Source organism: Maniola jurtina, chromosome 22, assembly GCF_905333055.1.
Source record: "Maniola jurtina chromosome 22, ilManJurt1.1, whole genome shotgun sequence".
In the NCBI taxonomy this organism is placed as follows: domain Eukaryota; kingdom Metazoa; phylum Arthropoda; class Insecta; order Lepidoptera; family Nymphalidae; genus Maniola; species Maniola jurtina.
In genome coordinates, this window is record NC_060050.1 from 173,911 (window position 1) to 199,682 (window position 25,772).

Here is a 25,772-nt window from a genome sequence, read left to right on the forward strand (position 1 = left end):
TAGGTTCATTCTTAAATAATAGTTTTATCTAATAATAATTTTATTATTGTTGATGGTTGATGAATAATATAGTGATATATTTTATAAGCGTGATATCCACGTGGTTAAGACGTTCGCTTCCTATTCGGAAGATCGGGGGTTCGATGCCGGACACGCATCTCTAACTTTTCATAGTTGTGTGCGTTTTAAGGAATTACTTAGTAAGTATTATCACATGTTGTAACGGTCTTTATTTAAAATCAAAATGAACGGTGAAGGAAAGCATCGTGAGCAAACTGCACGCTTGAGAGTTCTCCATCGTGTTTTCAAAGGTGTGTGAAGTCCGCTAATCCACACTTGGCAAACGTGGTGGACAATTGCCAAACCCGTGATAACCCGGGATAACCGTGCTCTGTAACGAGCCGGTGATGGGTTGATCGTCATGATTATGATAATAGTCGTATTATTATCAATAAACAAAATATCTAGCTAGCTAATAATAAAATTATAATGTATGTAGATATAATAAAAGTACCTATTGTAAAAGCAATCAGAGAGCAAATTGTAATGGCCTGCATTGATAAAACTACATTAACATTCCTCTTAAAGCTGACTAAGAATAAAACTAAAAGTAAGTAAGTGACTAAGAATAAAGCTGAAAGATAAACTGTGGTACACCTAGGTACTACGATCTTTTTAAATAATTAAAAATTATAATTAGTTACCTATTTATCAACAATACACAAGTAGATACCTAACCTACTTCACTTTTTTAAATTTTAGATCGCTAAACTTTAACACTTTACTTTTAACACTGAAAACTTTTGTATCACCTATTGTAAAACGTGAATTTGCAATGAAAAATTAATTATGATTATGATAAAATTTTGATACAGCGAGTGGGTACTTTTATTTATTAGAGTTATTCACGTTTATAAGAAGTTTGACTTAGTTATAACATTGTACTTACAAGTTATAAGTTTCAAGACGTCTTAAAAACACCTTAGACTAGATAATATTACTTATAAGTTTTTCCATCTAATTAATGTCTTACACTAGTTTTGTACAAAAATATGACTATGAATTACTTATGTTACCTATAAAACTACTATAAAGCTCTGACTCTTTGATTTCACTTGCGATTCTGATAAAAAAAAGTTGCAAATCTGAGACAATCATGACGGTAAAAAGTATTTTGTAAAATAGCATAAAACTACTGTTGTTTGAGATAAGTACTTGACAACTTGAAACAATTAGTACTTACTTTCTAATGTGTGTAGAAGTAATGTGTTTCATAATCTTCTATGAGGTGATGAATGTAAAAAGAACGTTCTACTTAATTGTAGGAGCATCCTGAATTTGTGTCTGAATCATGAGTAATACACAAAACGCGACATTTATTGACCGTCTGAACTTTGTCTATCGGTATCTAATATCTATTTTTAGTTAGAAGTAGATAGCAGTTTCGATGCACGTATGCTTATCTACACGTATGGCGGAGCGGCTTGTTCTGCGTGTGTCGCCGGTCGCGCCGCCGGTCGCGTCGCCAGTCGCGACGCCGGCCGCGACGTGCGTCGGTCAGTCGTCGAACTTGATGGCGGCGCAGACGGGCGCGCGCAGCGGTCGCATCTCTGCGCCGGAGCTGTCGCTGACGACGACGGTCTCCTGCGGGCAGCACGAGGTCTTCATGGACTCCGTTGATGTTTTGTGGTTCTGGAGGAAGAACATTTTTATTTTAACATAACAGCAGTACTCACATACTTACCTATACTAGAATTCATAGTCAATATAGGGGCCTTCTTTTATATATTTTTTTAAAGTTGCAGTGCACTTGGGATTATAAAGGATTATATTGATACACCCATGGTTCAGGTATTTAGAAGCTATGGTGGAATAAAGAAACTCACGACAAACATTACACTCCTTTTTTGGGCAGTCTTGTAAATTAGGCTAATGATGACTGACAGCCTGCCGTATCACTACAGTGACGCTTCGTCGTCCCGCGATAGGTTTGACCAAGGCTCTATGACATGAGGTGCTTTACCTACTGTTTCATTAATCATCATAGCGTTGGATCTAGTTGAAGATTTAAATTGCAAATGACGTGTCCATTGTGCGTGTCCGTCGATGGCGATTGGCGACGATTACTGTCGGCCGAGCGACGCACAATGTATCATTGTTCGCGTATTTATAGCGCGCTAATTCTTTGCTCGATTGATTGCTTCCACGCCGCGAGCGGACACCGGCTAGCATATTGATGCTCCATAAACCTTCCGAGTTGGACATGGCGCCAGGATTTCGAAGCACCGAAGCGTTTAACTTAGGCACTTAAGACTATCGTCTGGTACAAAACTGTTTGACGGCCGGCGCTTCGCTGCCCTCTCCGTATCGTGCGATAGAGTTGCGAGTCCAATTTGCCTACATTTTATTCTTGAAATATTGTTTCGGGTGATAACTTCCCCTTGTTCCCCAACTTAAATTTTGATCAACAGTTTTTGACATTTTTAAAAAAATTCAAACGTACAATAAACAGATACAATAAACTATCTCAGTTTATTGTATCTACAACATTTCTAAAAATTATGAAAATTGAACTACATTTACGGGGAGAGAAGCGTTATCGCTTTTTACCTATATGAAAATTTACAACTAGACGATCCTCTTAACTAAAACAATAATTGCAGAATTGGTTTACCCTCTTGAAGCAGTCCGCAATGGAGTGGCACAGCGTGGCCACGGACGCCTGCCGCCGCTGCCGCATGAGCACGTACAGCACGGGGTCCAGCACGTAGTTGAGCAGCATCAGCGCGTCCGACAGCTTGCTCATGCTGCTCATCCACCTCCTCTCCTTCATCGTCAGGTACAGCATCGTAGTCACCTGACCAAATCCGTACTTACTAATATTGTACATGCGAAAGTGTGTCTGTCTGTCTGTCTGCTAGCTTTTCACGGTCCAACTGTTGAACCGATTTTGATGGGTACAGAATTAGTTTACATCTCGGGGACGGGCATAGGCAACTTTTTATCCCGGAAAATTAAAGAGTTCCCACGGGATTTTTAATAAACCTTAATCCACGCGGAGAAGTCGCGGGCATCATCTAATAGGGTAATAAATCAATTATTATTAGTAAACGACTTGTTATCGAAAGATAAGGATCATCGCTGAGGGTTGTGTTCGAGGAATCGATCAATTAAACGAGTGGGCGCTACGGGCGGGGGGCGCCGGCGGCGTGCGGTGACAACCCTAATTAATTGTGATATAATTCAGCTGATAACTGATAAGTGCCAATATTGCCAACCAATTACTGTGCTCTCTATATCGAGTCAGCGGTTGCTACTCTGTCAAAAACGAGCTATTAATAGCTAATGCCGTATTGCGCTGAAGTAACTTATACATCCGCAATAGGCGTGGCGGACGTCTCAACCACTACGGTTAAGACCTCCTATTCCGGAGGTAGGGGTTCGATTCCGGACACACATCTCTTACTTTTCAGAGCTATGTGCGTTTTTTAGAAATTAAATATCATATTGTATGCTTTAACGGTGAAGAAAAACATCCTGAGGAAACTTGCATATACCTACCTACACACATAATAGGTTCGTGATAATCACAATTTTCGTGCAAAACGGCGAAAGCCAACCAATCAAGAATTTTCTAGCAAATTACCTGCCATAGCACTAAAATATTATGCCTTTAAGAAAGTTAGGAAAAGTGCAAGGTCCTGGAATGATTTGTGTTTCAGACTATTTTGTTATCTAGTTAGGCTATGCACGGCTATAAACCGCTGACCTGATATTGTTAAAACTAGATCAAAGATGGCTAGATGGCTAGGTAGGCAGCTTGTATTTTGGAAAATATTTTAGTACCACGGGAAAACAGCACGGAATATAAACAACGTAAATATGTAGGATACGCCATATCATGTGCTGCAGAGGCGGTCAAATCAATAGCCCTTGAGTTAATCACGCAAACATGGGAAAATGATGAGTTATGTTTTGACATCCGGAAAATAGACATTCGGACAGACCGAAATGTTATCGAGTGACGAGATGAAATTCAATTATTGAGCAGTAGGTTATATCAATGATCTAGGAAAGTGACATTTTAGACAAGCTGAAGTAATGAGACGAGGCATCCAAGAGACGAGAGTGCCAAGCTGGTACTTTTACACCTCAAACAATTCCATTTCCAGTTCAGCTTATGCCAGTCTACCAGGTATTGCTCCCCAATCACAAAATACCGGCCGAGTGCGTGTGGAGCCACGCGAAGTGTAGACATGTAGAGTTCCGTATATTTGTGTTGTTTGCGATTGACTCAGTAGGCCCCACTGGCCGCTACAACCTATAGCGTCACCGGAATGTGGTGGCGAGCGCGAAGTTCCGCCTGGGGATGAGCCCTAGGGCTCGAAGAGAGAAAGAGAGAGAGAGAGAGAAGAGAGAGAGTTCCGTTGATGCCCGTCACAATACACAATACACGTACACAACAGGTCGACTACACCGCCACCGGGTTAGCGTGAAGGATGTGCGGGTGTATGTCCTTGTATATTGCGGATCCCTAAAAAGTAGGGCTCTTCAAGGGGCAGATGGATTAGGTAGTATTTAGTAAGTACATCATACAATGTACAGTGTACAGTAAGTACATCATACAAGCAAATTCCTTGAGAGCCGAGCCTAGATGTTTATGGAAGGCGGTAATCACTTTACCTCAGGTGACTCGTCCACTCGCTTGCTGATTGTTCGCTAATAAAAAAAATAACGATATCGATACCTGTGGAATTAATGCGACTGCCATTCGTCGAAACAATGCAATATTTCGCCGTCAATCAGGACACGTACCGCATATAAATTACCTACTGCTGCAATAATAATGTTATCGTTCATTTAAACACAAAACATACGGAACCGAACTGCGTTAGCGCCCGCTCCCTTTGTTCTTGGTTATTGCGAGCCTTTTTTAATAGAGTCTAATTTTGTCTGTTAGGGTTCCGTACCTCAAAAGGATAAAAGGAACCCTTAAATGGATCACTTTGTCGCCTGTCTGCCTGTTTTTTTCAGGAACAAGTGGAAAAATCAAGTTGAAATTAATATCAAATACTTAAGTATACTTAAGTTGGTATTAGTATCAAATACTTACTTAGGTGGTCCTTTGAAGCTATAAAAAATAGGCTTCTAAGTCAACGTAAGTAGGTGATCAAAAATAAATTAATTGGGCAATTTATTCTGTATATTTTGAGACTCGCTAATAATTAAAAATCTATATGATATTTCTCGTTGATCTAGAATCTAGAAGGTCTCACAGCACAAGTTATAGGTACCAGCTACTTCTTAGACAGGCGCGCTTCAGTGTAGGCTGCATCATCTCCTGTTTGGTATGAGTGCAGTCAAGCGCAAGCCTATTTTTTTCTAATAATAAAATAGCGATCAAACGAGCAGGCGGGTCACCAGACGTTAAGTGATTACCGCTGCTCATTACGCTGCGCATACATTTTGCAGCATCAGAGGCCCGCCGATGCGTTGCCGACCTTTCAGAATTTGTTGGCCTTTATTATAGTTTTAAAAAAGATGTCTCCAATGAATAGGTTTCCTGAATGATTCTTCATAGTTACGATCCTGTCAAAGGTCCGATAAATTTAATGGATGCAATTAAATCAATTGTATTACTTTTGGGCAACATAATAAAATGTTTATTCTTTTTATTCCCACGACGTCCGCGCCCAAAAATATTTACGTCGTACACTCGCTAAGTGAAAAACAAAAATAGCTCGTGATACTACGAGCTGTCGGCTTGAATATTGATACCACCATTGAAAATTTACGATCGCCACTGATTCATACAGTGCAAATGTGCAAAAAGTGTGGATATATACCTAGATAGTAGATACTAAGCTATATGTAACTCTATCTAGCACGCCCCGGCTTCACTCGGCTGGAATTTCTGACAATCCACGTTCTAAAGATAAAGCTTTATGATATTATGTGAGTGAGTAACTGCAAAACATTAGGCAAGTCAACGGAAAGTGTTTGAGTACGCCTTTACAAAGAGGAAAGAGGAACTTTGAACTGAATTTCGGCCAAAGCAGTCAATTTCAAGGGAGACTAATATATTATCACAAGTCTTAAACCACTGTCCGCAAACCCGATGCAGTCTTTACTCCATCAATGTGTTAGTTCGCTGAGGTGGCAATTTCTCATGAGTCATGACTCAACAGCATGGTGATGCAGGATCAGAGCCCTCTCCGAGCCACAGGGGCTTACCACCGCCAACTTCCTAATTTCAAGCTGATACCTACTGAGGATTTACCTATTGATAGAAAAATCCAATAACTGATTCGGTCTGAATCACCACTCGAAGTACCAGTTTGATACAAATTGGATTCGGTGGATCGTCATACAATTCTACATAGTTCCCCCCTCATCAATTTATCATGCACAGGATCGCAAGGCTTGTAAACAGGCGCGCTCCACATAGGACCGCAAGATTTCTAGGCAGGTACCTTAGGCTATATCATCACCTGCTATTTGGTGTGATTGCAGTCAAGCGCAAGGCTATTACCTACTTGTAGTAAAAAAAACTTAAAACAGGGACCCCATGAAGCAGTAACGCGAACAAAGAACTATCCCGCGCTCTGGTCACTAAATCCATACACCAAAGGTTGCTTGTAAGAGATTGCTATAGCAATAAGGCCGCCTTTGCACCATCTAGTACAATATAGTTTCTTCTAATGTTATCTGTAGGTATACACACATGTTTGTGTGTGCAATAAAGTTTTCCAAATAAAATAAATAAATATAAGTAAGAAACAATCTGAAGTATGAATCATAAGATATGGAGTGTCAAGGTTGTCGGACAAGTTCAGGAACTGACTTGCATCCAACGTGACCGCAGCAGGCCGCGTCTGAGGAATACTAACCGGCCACCCATTAACACTCCAGCCACGATACTGATCTATTCGGCGCGTGGCTCGGGTCACAATTAGCCTCTGATTGACAACAACATATCCTATCAATTTAAGCTGTGTTACTTTAGGGAGTGAATGTCTAACTTAATGGGGAAGTCAGATCGCTTTAAGTTAAAAATTAGACGGTCATAATTTTGATAACAACTTAAACTCAGCTTTAAGCTCGTTGCCATACAATTGAAATTGGACTAAGTAGGTAATCAAATCAGAATACTGAGAAGACTCAAAGGAAGCGCGGCTCTCCTGTGCCTACATGCCTGGACTGATCGAACCATGAGCCGTTGCTATATTATGTCAACCTAAATAAGAGTTAGAGTTTCAAGAAAAACTCCACGCTTTGGCTCCTATCTATTCTGCCCGCTGTGCGAACAACCTTAGTATAGTATTATTTGGATTTCTGTGGAACAACCACTTCAGGAGCAAGAATGACAGGCCCTGAAGTGGCGGCCGGGGTGGCAAACTTTTGGTGCCAATTTTTTAGTAAGATCCGTCAAACCATTTGCAAGAATTTAAACATACTTACTCAATTATGATTATTAGGTTTATTTCAAAGAAAAACTTCGGGAAAGGAGAAAATGTAACATGAGGATTTCGACTATTAAAAATCATTTACTTACAAAACTATTGTCGAGTTCGAAAATATTATTTCGGTGAAACAATGGTTTGTCACGCACTTTGCACGTTGCTCTATTTAAGCTAAACTTAAAAAAAATAACAGCGCAAACGAATCACTGTATAGTGGTATATCTTTTTATCGTAAAGTGACAGATTGGAGTCTGAATAGGACATAGATCATCCATACATCTGAAGAGAAAAGTTTTGATTCACTAACACATCAACGCCCAACCTAACTCTCAGACCTAAAAACTTCATCGCGATTGGCTGACACTCTCACTATTGGCTGAAATGCATTGTCGCTGCAAGAATTACAATAAGTACTTAAATTCAGCCAATCACAACAATTGAGATTGTGTCGTGGTCGATTAAAGTTACATACTATCCACTAGCCTACTGATTCGTTAATTCAGTGACTAATACTGGATGATTAGCCACCGAACTCTTTTGACATTTATTTTTAATCCATTGAAGGTTTTCTACGCAAACATATTTTAATATCACTCAATGAAGCCGCAATGTAGAACCAACCAATGTCAAATGAGCTCGATGGCTATGACACTGAGTTAGCAAATCCCCCTGCAGGTGTTACCATTTGCGGCAGCCAGCAGACCATGAAGAGCACGGAGAGCGTGGCCATCAGGCGGCTGAAGGCGACCTCCTCGGCCGTGGCGGCGTTGTGGTGCGCGTGGCCGTTGGCGGCGCGCTGGCGGCAGCTGCGCTTGGACACGCGGCGCACGACGGGCGGCCCGCCACTGCGCGGCGCCGTGATGGCGTACAGCGCGCGGATCACCGCCAGGTTGCAGTACACCAGCACCCCGCACAGGAACGTCCCTGCCAAACGAGCAGCGTACCAGACAAGTGTACTCGAACGTCGAGTAGAAATAGAAAATCAGCGTCCTGTATTTTATGCGTGTTGATAAATGTGGGGAAATCCGTTTGGGGTGGTGTTACAGATGAAAATGTACATTTGTATGCTTTGTTTTTATATCACACCAAAAACACATAAATGCATTTTCTTACTTTTTTATTTCGAACCCTTTTTATTTGAATACCAGATTATCCAGTATCAAATCTTTTTTCACGCACATGATGCGTGACGAAACCTGAAGAATCCTTTCCTTGATGAGCCCAGTGTCCAAATAAACAGTCTTTTAGATACCAACTTTTTACATACTTTAATTTGGTAGGTTACACCTAAATACAGATTTTGCTAAAATAATATGCCAATTTTTATCAGGAATATTAATAAAGATCTTATAAAAACTTAGACCTGTCTGCCCAGGAAGCCAGACCACAAAGGAATCCCGAGTTAGCACAAAGTTCTCACATTCCAGTGGTTCCCCCTCGCGCGCCAACATCCGCGCAAACCGCGCAGCTTCCGCCAAAGCTCACGATCGCGCGCCTCACCTCATCTATATTAACTATGCATAAATACGTCACATCCGCTCCGCTAGTTTGTTTATTGCAGTACCTACCTTCTTGTTAAACCAACAATGTAACATTGACATCATGGAGACCATTAAAATGTAGTGAATTAATTCTGCTAACATTATAAACGCGAAAGTTTGTATGTATGAATGGACGTATGGATGGATTTGGCTGAAATATTATAGCCTGGATTAACGCATAGGCTACTTTTTATCCCGGAAAATCAATAAGTCCCCTCAGGATTTTTCGAAACCACAGGAACGAAGTCGCGGGCATCAGCTAGTATAATAATATATACGTATCTTAATAAATACATAATCTTCTTTAGCTTGTAATCCCGCTTCGCTATTTTAATCTGTGAAATGTGAATCAAGCAGGTAATTTGGAAAATTAATACAGTGACGAAGTGAATTGAATCGTAAAATGATAATTGCTGCTTTCAGTATGCATAATTAATTGCCTGTCTATTTCATTCCTTAATTCCTTAATCAAACGGAGATTGAAAACCTACTCAACTAAACTAAGGAAACTATCATTGTGACTTGTTTGATGTCAGCGTTGGGGGGTCTGGCAACGCTTTCAGGTGCGAGGTTGTCATTCTAGCACCTTTGGGACCCCAACACCTACCTAGACTTACCAAACATAACGTAGAAGACGGCGTAACCGAAGTCGACTCCGGACGTGGCTTCGCGGTACCGCCTGCACTTGTGGGCGGCGGCGTCGTAGTAGAGGCCCACGCCCATGATGGGCGCGCACGTGAGCGCGGCCGCCCACAGCCACGACACCAGCAGCGCCGTGCGGATCATGTAGTACGTCACTCGCTGCACACCACAACATATTAATAAATATTAAATAATTACATTATGCACGTACAGTCAGCAACAAAGCTAGGTTTGCACCTGCTCATAGTCGCTTGTACTGATAGATGCAAACCTTGTTTTGTTGCTGACTGTACCTATTAGAAAACGCTCGCAACTTCGTCCACGTAAAAGTAGGTTAGCAAAAATTCCTCTTTAACTCTTTCATAATAAGAAAGTTGACTTATTATAACAATGAGCAGGCAATGTCACATTTTATAAGTACATTTTGCGGCGAGTCATTGTGAGAGAGACGCCAGGTACTAGCAGCTGTTACCGATCAGGAATAAGGAACGGGAATAATGTTAATATCATCGATTTGCATGCTCTATATTGCAAATCACTGTATTGTATACCACTGCCACCAGTAGCGTGGTGACGTTGTAGGTAGCTCGAGGACCTAAGTAAATCATAGAATTGACCTAAAATAGGTAAGCAGATATTCTCAGGTCTTTGTCAATAACTTTATAGGTACCCTAAGCACACACTTAGCTATGACCATGCGACGAATTAGATTAAACTAGACGAACTAGATGATGTTCGAGACTTCGTCCGGTGGATGAAGGTTTCTAAAAATACCATGGGAATCGGAACTCTTTAGTTTTTTGGGCTACAATACTTTGTAACCCAAAAAATTCTATCTCCATCTATGTCCATCCCCGGGATGCAAGCTAACGTGTGTATACCAAAGGTGAAAATCGTTAAACGGATGGGTTTCAGAAGCCCCATGGGATCCCGTGGAATCCCATAGAGTCCTATTCTCGGGATGAGAATGTTAAACGGATGGGCCGTGATAAGCTAGCAGACAGACAGACAGCTAGCAGACACACTTTCCCATTGGATTAGTTTGTACGAGTGAACAGCTTTAACAATACACACACACACGCGGCGGCAATATATAATTTGTACATAGCATTGGCAATGACCTCGCGATGGCCATTCACATTTCGCGCGCTAGGCGAGTATCTAAAACTAAAATAGTGCGCTAGCTTCCGGTCATTTTCCTAAAGGCTTGCACAGACTACACGCGCGACAACGCGGCAGAAACGCTCGAGAAGACCTTGATTTAATGACGATGGCTGCAATTTTCGTTCATAGAACCGGGAGGCTTGGTGTCGTAGATTGATAACAACAATGTGACGATTGCAATCACCTCTAGTTAAAGAACATTTAATTGAATTGGTTAAAATGCAGTTACAGCAAGAATGTCATAAATTCAGTACCTACCTAAATCACATTTTTTTAATCCAGATACAAATCAACCCTTGATTATCTCACCTGGTGGTAAGTGATTATTATTGTGATCGATTTAATGAATTAAAAAAAATGTTATTATAGCAGTGTGTTAATCAACTTTTGTGCAAAAGGCACAGTGTAAACAATATTATAATAGTTACTCTAAGGGCAGTGCAACTTTATAAATAAAGCATGGAACACTGCGTAGCGCACTGGTAGCGTAGCGATTGCTACGAGCACTCCGCATTGTGAACGTCTTTACACAATACCGCGCCAAAACCTTAGTGTAAGATTTTATACCTCATCAACGGTGATAGAATTTGAGCATTGAATTAAAATAACTTCAGACTAAAATGAAATTAAAACTCCTTGATATAGAGTTAAAAACTCAGTACTGCCAATTTTAATGTCACAATATTTCCGCTTGGAGCGCTGGCTGTATGTATGTATGTGATCAAGGTACACATTTCTTCAAGGCTATTAAGGTGAGATGTAAGGTCTTGTATCTATTAGTTAATTGTATTAAAACTGCCACACCTGCGTCAGAGACGTGGCGCCGCCGTCGCGTCGCGCGTCGCTCGTTTTGTCTGCCTAAACCTTAACTTGTATACAAATTGGTGTTCCACATTGAGTATTACTAATTCTAACTAACGGTGCTCCATCAAAGTATAGTTTCAGAAGAGTAACCGTACAAGTTTCTTATTGGTTCCCCTCGGTAGCGCGGGCATTCAGAAGTCAGACTCAGAACTACTTAGTACTTGATTCTCATAGACGTAGGAAATTATAATTCTTTAAAAGGTCTCTGGACTCTGTAGATTCCCTTGATAATTCGAATTTCGAAAGCACTTTGTCAAAGTTTCTTTTTACCTACTTGCTAATAAAAACTTTTCTGCCTATTCTATTAGAAACTTAGGAAGCCATTTATAAACAAGGGTATGCGCAAATAAAACGATTTAAATTAAAAAAAATCTAAATATTTTTATTCAATTAAACTTTTACAAGTACTTTCAAATCGTCAAGTGGTACAACTGGTTTAGAATGCCTTTCCTACTAAGAAGAACCGGCCAGAAACTCGGCGGTTACTCTCTTCACAGATTTGATTTACAATATTATGCCATGTAGGATAAAAGTAATTGAAGTCCCGCGAAGTAAAATCGCTGGTTGCAATTTTGAGGATGAGACTGAGTTGCAATTTTGAGGATGAGAAATACCTATGTAATAGTAAGGTAGGTCTCGTCTTATGGAATGATTGATTTACTGAATAATTATATACCGCGCCTGTCCACCCATATCGATAAGCAAACATTGAATAAATTAAGTGCTTATTCGCCGCAGGCAGGACGCTTTCGTACCAGAGAATTAAATTAAGTCTTTGCTCTATTATATCTGCTACATACAATATTCATGATAAGGAGTCTTTCTGTTTGTTTGTTACAATTCATGCTCTTACTGTGATAGATTGCATTCTAGAATCTAGAAGTATAGGCATCTACATTTTTTCAGGACAATAGGAACCTTCAAAAACAAAAAAAAAATGAGAAAAAAAAAAAACAATATTAAAGTTCGTATTTAGAAAGTAATATTTAGATGTTTGTGTGGGCATAGGTAAGCCCATGGTTTTTAGGGTTCCGTATTATTTTTTACGTTACGTTTTTGCAGTAGGTATGAAAGTGCCAAGCTTAGAAGTATTGTGTTATAGAATCACCATATTATAAATGCGAAAGTATGTTTGTTTGCTGGTTTGTCCTTCAATCACACTGGAACGTAGTCGTAGTAGGGATCGGCGTAATTTTTTGCATGAATATTATGAACATTACTTAAAGACATGGAGCTACACAGGCTATACTTTATCCCGACAAATAAGAGAATTTGCATTTTTTTTAAAACCTTATTCCACGCGAAGTCGCGGGCATCAGCTAGTCCAACATAAACCTTAGATTGAATTTCCCGCGGGCAAAGTTGCGGGCAAGCGCTATAGTCTACCATAAAATCATGATAATGATAGGTATTATGCAAAGCGTTCAATTTGCTTGCATCGGATTTAAGTTAAACCTTCCACAAACCGGCCCAGGACCGAAGCCCTGCCAGGAAACCACACAGGACAACAAGATTACTGTCCGAAGTGAAAGGGCTGAGCCCTGCAAATACGACCACTTTCACGTATTTAGGAATTTCTCACGACGCCAATTTTATGACCAAAGCCTTATTTGCATTTTTTTTAAATCCCGTGGGACCTCTTACATTTTCTGGGATAAAAAGTAGCCTATTTCCATTCCGCCGGGGTAAGCTAACACTCTGTACTAGCAAATTTTGACAAAATCTGGTAAACTGTTGGGCCATGAAAATTTAGCAAATAGACATACAGACACACTTTCGCATTTATAATATTAGTATGGATAGGTAGTATACTCTTTGATTGTCAACTGCAGAATTTATAATATTGATGTAATAATGATAATAATTAACTACGCAAACTTAAAATTAAAGTTACGAGTTCAAAAAATCCAAATGCGAATGAAAAAGCCTAAAACTCCGTCTACCTTTTTTATTTTATCATCATCATTTCACAACTTCCCTGCGTCCTTTATGCTTTAAGATCTAAGAAAGGTCTTTAGAGCATTGAACCAAGAATCAAGATGTTAGTAGGTACTTAGTAGATATCTATGAATAGACCCGGTATATAGCTCAAATGGTAATAAAAATGTATATTTGATTGGATAATAGCTGCCACTGCTGATACCGTGGCTGACCACTTATAATTTGCATTCATTGTGATTGAGGCATAATATACACACTCAATATTTATGGAGATACTACCTGATGACCGCGACTTCGTCCGCGTGTATTAGGTTTTGAATGGGAATTGCTTTAACAGCTTTGATAGTGCTAATAAGTTTTGACTTGTGAAATTGTAATAAGTATCTAGTTAAAAAAATACCCAGCTGAGTTTCCTGTGGGCTCGTTCTCAGACTGAGGTGCATTTAGTACCCTCGTAGCTTTAGTTTCAAGTTTACGTAACTAATTATCACCATAACATCGTTTATGTTACAGATTCAACAATTGGTAAGGTAACCGACCTCATAAAATGGTACTTTATTTTGATTTGAATAGATACTGTTTTTTTTTTTTTTTCAAAGAATATTAGCCATGCTAATCATGACTAATTCTATCTAATATTTGACTTTAGGTTTGGAAGAGTTTGGGAAAACTTTTACTAAGTAAGTAAATGTACCGATCTATTGTTACTGTCTGCTAAAAGAATGTATAAGCTAAAGCACTAACGTCACTAAAAATGATTGGCGTTGTTTATGATGTTGTTTTGGTTGTGTAGAAGTGCTAGAATCCACTCCGCGACCTGGTTTTGTAACGAGCGCCGAATTTGCAATTCGCAAATAGGTATTTGAACTTTTACAGTGTAAGGTCAGCGTAGATTTGCGATTTGTTGAGAATCCAAAGAAAGCCGAGGAAGACTTGTGGAATTGAGGAAAGAGAAAAACGCATGCGAGATTAAGCTCCGTTGTGACTTTAAGATTTTAGTGGAAGATAAGATGCTATATTATCTTAGCGGACAAAAACAAATTTTCAGGTCGCGGTATCCCTATCGAAGTGATATAATTCTTATTATATGTAATTTTAGCACATCCTTCCTACTAATATTATAAACGCGAAAGTTTGCATGTATCAATGGATGTTTGTTACTCTTTCACGCAAAAACTACTAGAGAGATTTGGCTGAAATGGTAACAGATTATCCCCTGGATTAACACATAGGCTACTTTTTATCCCGGAAAATCAATGAGTTCCCACGGGATTTTTAAAAAACTATATCCACGGGAACGAAGTCGTGGGCATCGGCTAGCATTAAATTCGCGGACAAAACGGCAAAGAAAACTTTGGCGCACATTTTCAGCTCGTGGAATTCTGCTAGGTGGGTGGTTATTCTAAGCTGCTATAGGTTTGTCCGGTGCCGAAATATTATGCTATTTTTCTTATATCTGGCCAGGGGGAAACCCAGATGGAATTCCGCGTACAGAGTTTCGACAAAACGCTGAAGAAAAATTCCGCATAGTTTCCTACTTGTGGAAGACGTGTTTTTGCAATGGAGTATACCATTTACTAGTTATTAGGTACTAAGTGGAAAATGCGTTGCGCTAGGCGCGTGGGATATTTGTTTCTCTTTCCATCTGAAGTATAGGTTTGGCCGGCGCGGCATAAAACATTTATTCGAATTGTAATCGTAAATATTGACCTACTCAATGAGAAAGCGATATGTATTTTCCTCATTGGTAATGTAACATTTTGTTGTGCTTTTATAGTTTATACTTAAGATGCAAGATAAGTGAGATAACGTAACGAAAACTAAATGGCTGAATAAAGGATACTTATTATTTATTTATTCTATTTAAAACTTAACGAAACCGAAATTCAAAAACTTTTCAAAAAACCAACAGCTGTTTTTTTCTATAAAAAAATAACGAGCGAACGAGCTGGCGGGTCACCTGATGTAAAGTGATTACCGCATTAGTGGTTTGCACGGCATCTTTTTCAGCCCGTATATTACTAAAATCCGCCATTTTGATTTTGTTAATTTTAATTTTATGTATCATCTACCCAGTGATACTCGCGTCATCAAGACGAATCTAGTGACTCAATATCATTTTATCGAAATCGGTTGAGCCGTTGAGTAGTAACGAACGGACAAAATAACGGACATATACATACCGGTCAAACATAACCCTCCTTTGGGCTTCGGCACAGGCGGGTAAAAATAAGTACAAACTTGGTACAATATAACAATTTCGGTTAATTAGGTCCACTTAGGTCTTAGGTCTGCTAAAAAGGAATAAGGTGTTTTGATAAAAGATATGCCATGTACGAGGTAGAGCCGCAGAACCATAAACTATTCCTAGTTATGCGTAGAGCGACGCTTAGTGTCTGTAAGAACCCGTTATGGTAGGATTGAGAGTTACGCCATGGCAAAATAGCACATTGTACCATAAACAAAGACATTTATATGTATACCTTACCAGGTGTAAATAATGACCGCGAGTTCGTCTGCGTAGATTTAGATTTTGCTTTTCATCCCGTGGGAACTCTTTGATTTTCCGGGATGAAATTAACCTATGCCTGAGATGCAACTTAAGCAATCTTTGATCAAAATAGATGATTCCTGCGACTTCCTAAGCGTGGATTTTGTCGTGAACTCTATGATTTCACGGAAAAAAGTATAGCCTATATCCGTCCTCGGGCTGCAAGCTATCTCTGTACTGAATTTCGTTAAAATTGGTTAAGCGGATGGGCCCTGAATAACTAGCAGACAGACAGACAGACATATCTCTGCATTTATGATATTAAGTAAGTATGGATTTGGATAAGGATAATCGCCCATTGTCATTGACATTGATGCTTGTTAAGGAAGGGTTACGTCAGTTACGGAAGTGTTAAACTTTTATGACTTTGCAGTCAGTTTTTTTTACCTACCTACAAACGTTACTTCAAACGTTGTGCTACCTAACATCTAAGCTGCTGATAAGATCTACTACCTACCTACCAAATTTCATGATTCTATAGGTTTTCTTGAGAGACACGATACACGGACAGACAGACAACGGAGTGATCCTATAACAGTTCCTTTTTTTATTTTGAGGTACGGAACCCAAAAAAGTAAATGAGGGTACCTTCTGGTAGAGGAAGGGCCTGGTGAGCGCCAGGTAGCGCTCCAGCGCCATGGTGACGGCGATGCACACGCTGCCCACGCCGAACACGCGCAGCACGACGCGCGCGCAGCAGTACCAGTGCGGCACGGGCGCGCCCGCCGCGAAGCTCTCCGACGCGAACATCGCGCACATCATGCCCACCTGCCGAGCCGCTGCTGGTTACTCCAAGAGAACATGATCAACTTGAAAACTAAAACCCGACTGCGATCCTCTTAATAAACGCTGAAATATCTGTCGCTTGGTATATTTTAACGTTGTTGTACATACATAGTAGGTATACTGATGAACTCAGAATTTTCTACTGTTTCATTTAACATCCCATTCGATAAATGGCAAAAAATATTTTTGGAGACCCCCACTTTTTTTGATATAACATCCGTTAGGTCACTTTTTGCCGTATAAAATATAACCTATATCACCCGGACCTTTATAACGAATCAATTGACACCTCATTCATCAAAATCGGCCCAGTAGTTTAGGCGCTACGGTGGAACACACAGAATCTGGATACAAACATACATACATACATAGACTGCTAAAATCATAACCCGTCCTTTTGCCTTTGCCGCAGTCGGGTAAAAAGCCATGACAATATGTCTTCTAACAGCGGCCATAATATACGGACAGCTTTAAGAAGACGAACGCGCTGGTCAATTCTTCTAAGCTTCAAAGTTTGGAACATTGGCGCAATGTTTCCTGTCATGTATTCTACAGAGTATATTCGGAGAATTAGAAAAACTCTTTGACCTGTTGCCTTCTTCAGTTTTCTACTACCGTATAGCCCAAGGTCTTCAAGGTCGAGGAAATAGAGTTACTTTCAAAACTCCAACACTATGTGCGTTTAGACAATTATTCTCTACGCATTTCCAACTTATTTTCTTAAAATCCTGGGACTAATCGCAAATTGGACACAGAAAAAACTTTCAAATCTACCCCCGGATAACAAAAGTAATTTGATACTTAAATGTCTTTCCCCACATAGGGAAGGACAAACAACACAGAAATTCAGTTAAAAAAGGAACAATTTTACCAAAAGTCTTAAGGCTTTTAACACCTTTTCAATGTTTCCCACGGCCTTTTAAGTTTTAAGCCACAAGTTTATTTGCTAGTAAAATTATACTGAGTCGCAGTATGTAGTTACACTAGTATTTTATCTGGTTTACTTTTCCTATGAGACAGATGGTGCTAATTGCACATGGTGTCATTCTTATCTTGTGTCAGGCCACATTCTAGTGCAGCTTAGAACTCTCGCGTGAAGGCTTGCACTCGACGACATTTCTCTATAATTTCTACCGTTGGAAAACCTGTATCATGCTCTATCTATTTTTTCATAAGCTTTAATTAGTAGGCAAGGCAATTAAGTTCTCATATCCCTTATGATAAAGACAAAGATAAAGATTGATACATAAGTGTCTTTAAAAATATCATCAATTCGAATGTCATACGTACTAGGTAATGGTTGCATTGATTGGGAGATCTAGTATAAAACATCTTGACGCTATTATAGACGTATAATCCAGGTACTAAATTTTGTTTTTAAGGATGGAGTAGTCTAATTTAAATTGATTCAATGTCCAGGGTTCAATCCCAGGTGGACATCTTTTCGGAGGTACGTGCTGTCTTACTTGCTATAACGGTGAAAAAAACATCGTGATGAAACCTGCATACTTGAGAACACTTCATAATGTTTTCACAGGTGTGTGAAGTCCCATCCACACTTGATCAGTGGACTATCACTTAAACCTTCCTCATTCTGAAGGAAACCCTTGTTCATTAGTAATGAGTTGATGTGATGATGATGAAAGAATCAGTTGGCAGGTGTTCTCAGGTATTTGGATGGGTTAATGTAAGCATCTATGTTTGAAAGTCTCTTACCAGCGCGACCAGATCGTTGGCAGCCAAGGAGGTGAGCAGCAGCAGATGTTTCCGGTTCCTCACGCGCCGCTCCCCGCTCCTCAGCGCCACGATCGCCGCCGCGTTGCCGATGATCCCGAGAGCATACGCCACCTTCAGCGTCACCTTCATCACCGTCCCGAGACCGTTGCCTTTCGGATCGGCCACATTGGTCCCGTTTGTTCCATTCAGTACATGCGCCATTGTTGTGTTCAACACATCGGCCATAGTTGTACTGAAATCGTAGAGCTCGGTTGGTTCGTGTATTGACTGCATGTTGTACATTTTTGCTGTTTCTTTTTACTTTCAAGAAACCCTTGCTATGACAGCATTATTGGGGCGAAAATCGATGCATTGCTTGCTTCGAAATGTCTTCGAACAGCGATTTATATTGCTGTCTTGGGATTTGTAATTTCTTCCCTTGTAGACGATTGTTGATACTAACACTGGTATCTCTACGTGGCGTAGGTCAGTAGCTATAGTACAGCTTGTAGTATTGTTCGCTTGTGAGATCACCCTGGAACAATAAATTAACATTGAAGTTAATTACCACGTCTGAATTTTGACGTATCTCTGGCAGAAATATAAAAATTTACAGCAGTGCATACAGACCCCAGGTTAGAATTCTGAATCAGAAAATTGATGAAAATAAGAGTTGGATTCATTTGTTTTGTATAATAGGGAATTAGTGGGTGGGGGGGCTATAGCCTATATCTTTCCCACTCTGAGAGGAGTCCTGGGTTCAGTAGTAGACTGGCGATCGATGATGGTACGCAAATTGATTGAGTAGGCAAAATCAAGATAAACAGTTTTGTTTGCACAAAAATTCTCATGGCTTGTAATTTGCATTCCTAGAGCAATATTTTATTATGATTACAACGGTCAAATCAAACATAGTTAGGATTCAAGTGGGATCGTTCTAGCCATTAGATTGTTTACAATCCGCGACAACTATTAGCGCTAATGTGCCATCACAACAACTACAGATGAAGTTTGAATGAACTTTGAACCGATAACACATAACTGACAATGAATCAATAGCTAATCCGTGCCAATCAGATAGCTATGTAATTTTAAATCCTCTAGCTCTACGTTATATAAATATTTATAATCTTCCTTGATTAGGTACAGTATAAGTAGTTAGGTGGGTTGTAAAGTTCGCAGCTCCATAAAAAGTAGTTAGGTACTAGGTAAATTATTATGCTTAGATACGCGATATTCTATTAGGTAGTATACATTATACAGGTTGTAACCAGAACACTAGCAAAAACCTAAAAACTAAAATTATTATACTACCATAATATACTCCAATGCCAATATTGCCTTATCATATAGTTTTAGTGATTTAATATTTTTCAAACTAGCATTGTATAGCGTGCAAAACTCGGGTCAATGTCCCTCCTACAACGCGGAATTTAAATAAATGCAGGAATTTTTCTTAATTTTTTTATTGTATCTTTTAATCAGTACTATCACCCGTCTTTGTTTTCGCTAGCGTTCTGGCTACACCCTGTATAGTTATCAGTATCACTTCTCTTTGGTGATATTGTAACTAAGTAGTAACTCGTCTCTTATGACATATAAGCCACAGAGTGTCCTGTGCATATAAGCTGAACAGGGCCGGACTTAAGGATTCCCCTGCTGAACGCCTACAGAAGACTTAATATCGCTATCTCCAAAAAATAATTTCGAAGCAGAGCCTATGGCAAAGCTGTAACATTGACAAACATAATATTATGCCGTATGTATTAAATTAACATATTTTGCGCTTACCTATATTTTACTGTGGTAGAATAATTTCTTCGGAATAATATTTCGATTTTTACATTGAATTAGAACTTGCTGACTATGTTACTTACTCTTTGAAAAAATCGCAGCGGTTTACTGACAGTAAGTAAAAATAACAAGTGTAAATTAAAAAAATATAACACGTGACAAGTGAAGGTTACAGTAACTAGAAAAGAGCTGATAACTTTCAAACGGCTGAACCGATTTTCTTGGATTATAGCTAAGAACACTCTCGATCAAGCCACCTTTCAAACAAAAAAAACTAAATTGAAATCGGTTCATTAGTTTAGGAGCTACAATGCTACAGACAGATACACAGATACACAAGTGAAACTTATAACACCCCTCTTTTTGGGTCGGGGGTTAAAAATAGCTTTATTAAGGTACCTATCAACTCTACACTGTAATAAATTTAATGGAAATGTAGAGGCTATATTTTTGCGCTCTTTTTCCTCGTATTTCGCGACTAATTCTGTTCATTTCTGTAGGTAGGTATGCCTACGTAAGTGCAGAATCGAAACTTCTTTCCTACAAAAATAGCTATTTTCGCGTTCGCTTGGTTTTTAAAAAACAAGTTGTTTTTCCGCGGATTTATGACACGAATCAACATTTTGGACCTGAAGGGAATCGCAATACCATAAATACTTCCATAGGCAGATAGTTCCAAGTGACGCTTCAGGTTATGAAGGGCGAATATTCCCTTGGGAATTCTTCGATTTTCTAGAATTCGAAGTACTTAGGTACTTCTTATGTCAGTTCCTAGGATGCAAGTACATATCTCAGCAATATCAAGTCACGGATTACATCTAGGTAGTTGTTAAATTAATGCTTTTTCCGATCCAAAATTTTCAAAATATATTTAACTAGCGACCCGTCTCGGCTTCGCACGGGTAGCTTTTTACAATTTTGGTAAGGATCTCAAACTTATTTGAGCATTTGTCACTTAGGAATACATATAATGTAGCTTGCAACCTCCGCTTGCAACTGGTGAAATAATTTTCAAAATCAGTTCGGTAATTTCAGTGATTACTTCCTACAAACAAACTTACAAACTTTATTTCTTTATAATAGTTAGTGTAGATTTACGGAAACCGTCTGGTTACCTAGTTAGTATCTGTAAATATCTTAGTCCTGCCAGTCAGGACTAAATCAAGGAAGTTATGGTGAAATAAAGAAAGACATATAGTACCTAAGTACATAACCCCTGAAACATCACACTCCTTTTTTTGGCAGTCGTGTAAAAAGAAAATAAGAAAAAGAAAACGAATTATTTAGTTTTCTTTTTCGTATAAACTCGCAAAGCTTGTTTTACAACTATTTGTTGGTTTCAGGCGCCAGGAGTTTCACGAACTATAGATGGGAAAACTTGAAAAGTTCACTCTATGAGTCATTTTATCGCGATCCTTATCTCTTTATCGTGATAATAAATTTTTTCACATGTCTAATTATTGAAGCATGTGCGTGTTTTTTGGTACTCCGCGTGTATTGCTTAAGTAGGATAGGATCGTAGGAAAACATTTCACAAAATAACGAAACAGAGACATCATTTTGCGTGATGGGAGGCTTAGGCTGTGGCTAGTTACCACCCCACGGGCAAAGCCGTGCCGTCTTCCGATTCCGGTACGATCCGTATAGAAACCAGAGAGGTGGGTTTTGGGTACCCCTTTCTATCTACACGGCATCGTACCGAAACTCTAAATCGCTTGGCGGCACGGCTTTGCCGGTGTGGTGGTAACTAGCCACGGCCGAAGCCGCCCACCAGACAAAGGTAGGTATACAAATAATTATTTGAGCTAAAAAATGTTCAAAAGTTAAAAACATTTAGTTTTAGTAGGTACATTCGTTCGAACAAGTTCAGTAGAGTTTTTCCGCTAGGAACAGCAGCTGCAGATTCATTACCAATTTCTGACTACTTTATATGGATGATGGATGGATGGATTTCGCTTCGTCTACCGAAATTCAGTCAATGTGAATTATCTTCGTTGTATTGTGTAGATAAGTACGATGCCATTAGGTATTATGCTATTATATACATTATACAGGCTCCGATCGGGTGATAGCGGGGCGAGGCAAATTGATAAGTCGGTGATGAAGTACCTACTTACTAAATACGGCTGTAAGACATGCTTGCATGGTGTGAGTGGGGTGTTATTGACTCTTGCGATCTCTTGGAGGTGATTATTGCGCTTCAGAATCGGTGTGCCACGTCTACTCATATGATTTCAGCCCTTAGCAAGGAATTTGTGAGTGTCACTTGCTTCAAACGCAATAGTTGTGATTGCCTGAATTAATTGGTAGGTAAATAGGTACCTATTGTTGCTGCAACTGTGCATTTTAGTCAATCGAGACACTATAATAACTAGGTATGATCTAGGTATAGTCCGTACAAAATGAGTTCTCATGCCTCATTTTAACTCTATGTGTCAACTGTCATGTCAAAGGAAGGTAGGTCGATTACGAAAGACTTGCATCAATCATTATTACAATCGCAATTGTTGCGATTGGCTAAATTTATGATATTCTTGTTCAACAATACAGTATAGTAGCCAATAGTGAGCGAGCGTCAACCAATAAGAGGTAATTGCAAACGTGACATTGTAGCTGTCAATCTAGATCGCAATCGAAGAAGCACTAAAATCGTACTTTTGACATACCAGTTGACACATAAAGTTAAAATGGCGCGTGAGATCTCATTTTTACGCATTACACATTATATTACGTAGCTGCAGCTCAAACCGCCTGAGGCTACAAAATATGAAATTTCAGGTAAGTTCCTTGTATATCAAGGATCGCCAGTAAGGATTCTAACGATTCTAATTTCTCAAAGGAAGTGATACTACAGACTTCAAAGTCGGGGCGGATCAGTTACTTACTAAAGCGTACCTACTTAGTTACCTACTAGGTATTACCACAGAATTTATAATAGTCCTTAACATACTAATAATCCATACTATATCCATACTTAATATTATAAATGCGATAGTGTGTCTGTCTGTCTGCTACCTTTTCACGCCCCAACAGTTTAACCGATTCTGACGGGTACAGAGTTAGCTTATATCCCGGGGACGGATATAGGCTACTGTTATGTGTAAAACTGCATTTATTAATGGTGCATGTCAAATAATGATTCAGTAGTCAATAAACCATGAGTTAAAGTAGACGTGTTTCTTTTCTTGTGAAAGCCAATTCAAATGAACCTTATTACAATTAACAGCTACTTTTTATCCCGGAAAATCAAAGAGTCCGCTCAACCGATTTGTATGAAAGGTACCGAGGAGCTCATGTTATTGACATAGACAACTTTTGATCCCGAAAAACCAAACAGTTCCCACGGGATCTTCAAAAACCTACATCCACGCGGACGAAGTCGCGGGCATCCTATAGTATACATGTAATAATTTCTACTTTAGCTGTGTAGTAGGCTGGCTGACGCACTGACTAGGTACGCTCTCAAATCTCAAGATTTCACAATCGCGTGTTATTCAATTCATTTTATTCAATTATTCGATTCAAAATGCTCCCGATTTATGTGATGTTTTGAAATTGTATCGCTCTCCATTCCTCGCGATACTCATTACAATTACAAATTGAGTAGGCATTTACACTATTTTTACACTGCATTTCAAATTGATTTCGAATTTCAACTCTTGTGCTCCAAAATTGAGATTAGAAATCGTTGTTTTTCTAGCCAAGTGCCCAAAGTTGACCTTGCCTTGTACTTAGGTATGTGTAAAGAATTACCTACAGTACCTAAAGAAGTAGCTACCTAAGATTAATTAAGTACCTAATTTAGGTAATATCAACTAAAAGGAAACAACTTTTATTTCTGGTTAAAAATCGTGTTCAGGTACTTGCTTACCTATATTTATAAATAAGTGTTGATGTTAGCTGGTCATTTTTGGCAGGATATTACCTATATAGGATGCTTAATCAAAGTTTGTCCGTAAAAAATCAAAATCCCCGAGATGCGTTTGAGTTTGCAGAAAAGTTAAAGTAAAATTAACATAATGACTAATGAGTAGGTATAATGAATGACATTTTATTAATCAATGAGTAGCTTTGGTTAAGGAAATAACAGCTAATGGGGAAATAATACTAAAGTAGAAATTCGTTAAATAAGTACCTATTTAGAAAATTTCTACAAGAAAAGTGATGGAAAGGCGAGGTACCTACGTAACTCAACTTTGCAAAAGTTTTTAGAAGCACTTTTCCATTCGAGGCTACACCTGCCCCAGTATAATTTTGGCCGTAGAGTTAATTCATCAAAACTTTTTGATGGTTATCTATGTAAGAAACATTTCTGATAACAATTGATTGACGTTTTTTCTCTATACAAAATACTTATACTTATACGTATGTCTTTGTTATACGTAGAACCTGTAAGAAAGGATATTCAGAAATTCACCTGATTAGAATTGCTGAAAATTGGAATCATGCGGTTCAGCAAATATTTGCAATATACCTACTTAATCCGCCCGCCCGCTACTTCATACGCGTAGATCTAGGTTTTTAAAAATCTCGTGGAAACCCTTTCATTTTGCTTAGATGTAAGCTATCTTTGTAGCAAATAAATAATTAGCACTAGTTCATACCCGTGGATTTAGTTTAAAAATCTCGTACGAACTCTTTGATTTTCCTTAGGTTTGATTGCTTCCTTGATTTTGATGCTTGATTTACCGGGATAAAAATTAGCCTATGTAGGTACTACCCCGGGATGCACGCTCGTTCCCACTAGTCCAAAGACATGCTATCTCTGTACTTACCTTTTATCAAAATCGGTTAATGGATGGGCCGGCCGTAAAATACTAGCAGACACACAGACAGACTTTCGCATTTATAATATCAGTATAAGTATACTTACAAACTTTAAATACAAATACTAACTTACCCAAAATATAGACCTTGATATATTTTGCGGATCCAATTCAAACAAAACTTTCACAGAACCACACTAACTATAATTTTCAGTAAGTTTGAAGTTTGAAAATCTAGTAAGTATTGTACTTACCGATTGGATATTAATTTATAAAAATATTTTTAAAAATATTCAAAAGTTCGTGATATCGACGGCTACGAGAATAATAGATAAAAAAGTTAACACTATAATGTGTATGAAAATTGGTGTGGAATTTTTTTTTTCTAAAAAAGAAAAACAATTTGTAGCACTCGTAGTAAAAGTTCGCGATTAGCCGGCTACGATATAACGCGGCGCCTACACACGAGCGCGCCCCTATCGCATTCCGAATCGACTGTTTACAGCTGTGCGAACAGGTAGCATGTGGTAACATGGCCTGTGGC

General features: G+C 39.0%; 1 protein-coding gene and 1 long non-coding RNA gene across 2 annotated transcripts; one reads left to right on the plus strand and one right to left on the minus strand.

Annotated features, from left to right (window-relative positions):
• Positions 1 to 641: 641 nt before the first annotated feature.
• Positions 642 to 25,732, minus strand: LOC123876784 (prostaglandin D2 receptor). Its single transcript, XM_045923136.1, has 7 exons — positions 25,363 to 25,732; positions 18,669 to 19,203; positions 16,755 to 16,934; positions 9,622 to 9,805; positions 8,146 to 8,387; positions 2,675 to 2,857; positions 642 to 1,692 (listed from the first exon to the last, which is right to left on the minus strand). The coding sequence occupies exons 2-7, from the start codon at positions 18,969 to 18,971 to the stop codon at positions 1,558 to 1,560; spliced, it is 1,227 nt and encodes a 408-aa protein (XP_045779092.1). The 5' UTR covers positions 18,972 to 19,203; positions 25,363 to 25,732; the 3' UTR covers positions 642 to 1,557.
• Positions 9,072 to 23,399, plus strand: LOC123876785. Its single transcript, XR_006798425.1, has 3 exons — positions 9,072 to 9,082; positions 23,101 to 23,193; positions 23,389 to 23,399. It is a non-coding gene; the product is annotated as an uncharacterized LOC123876785 (long non-coding RNA).
• Positions 25,733 to 25,772: the final 40 nt, after the last annotated feature.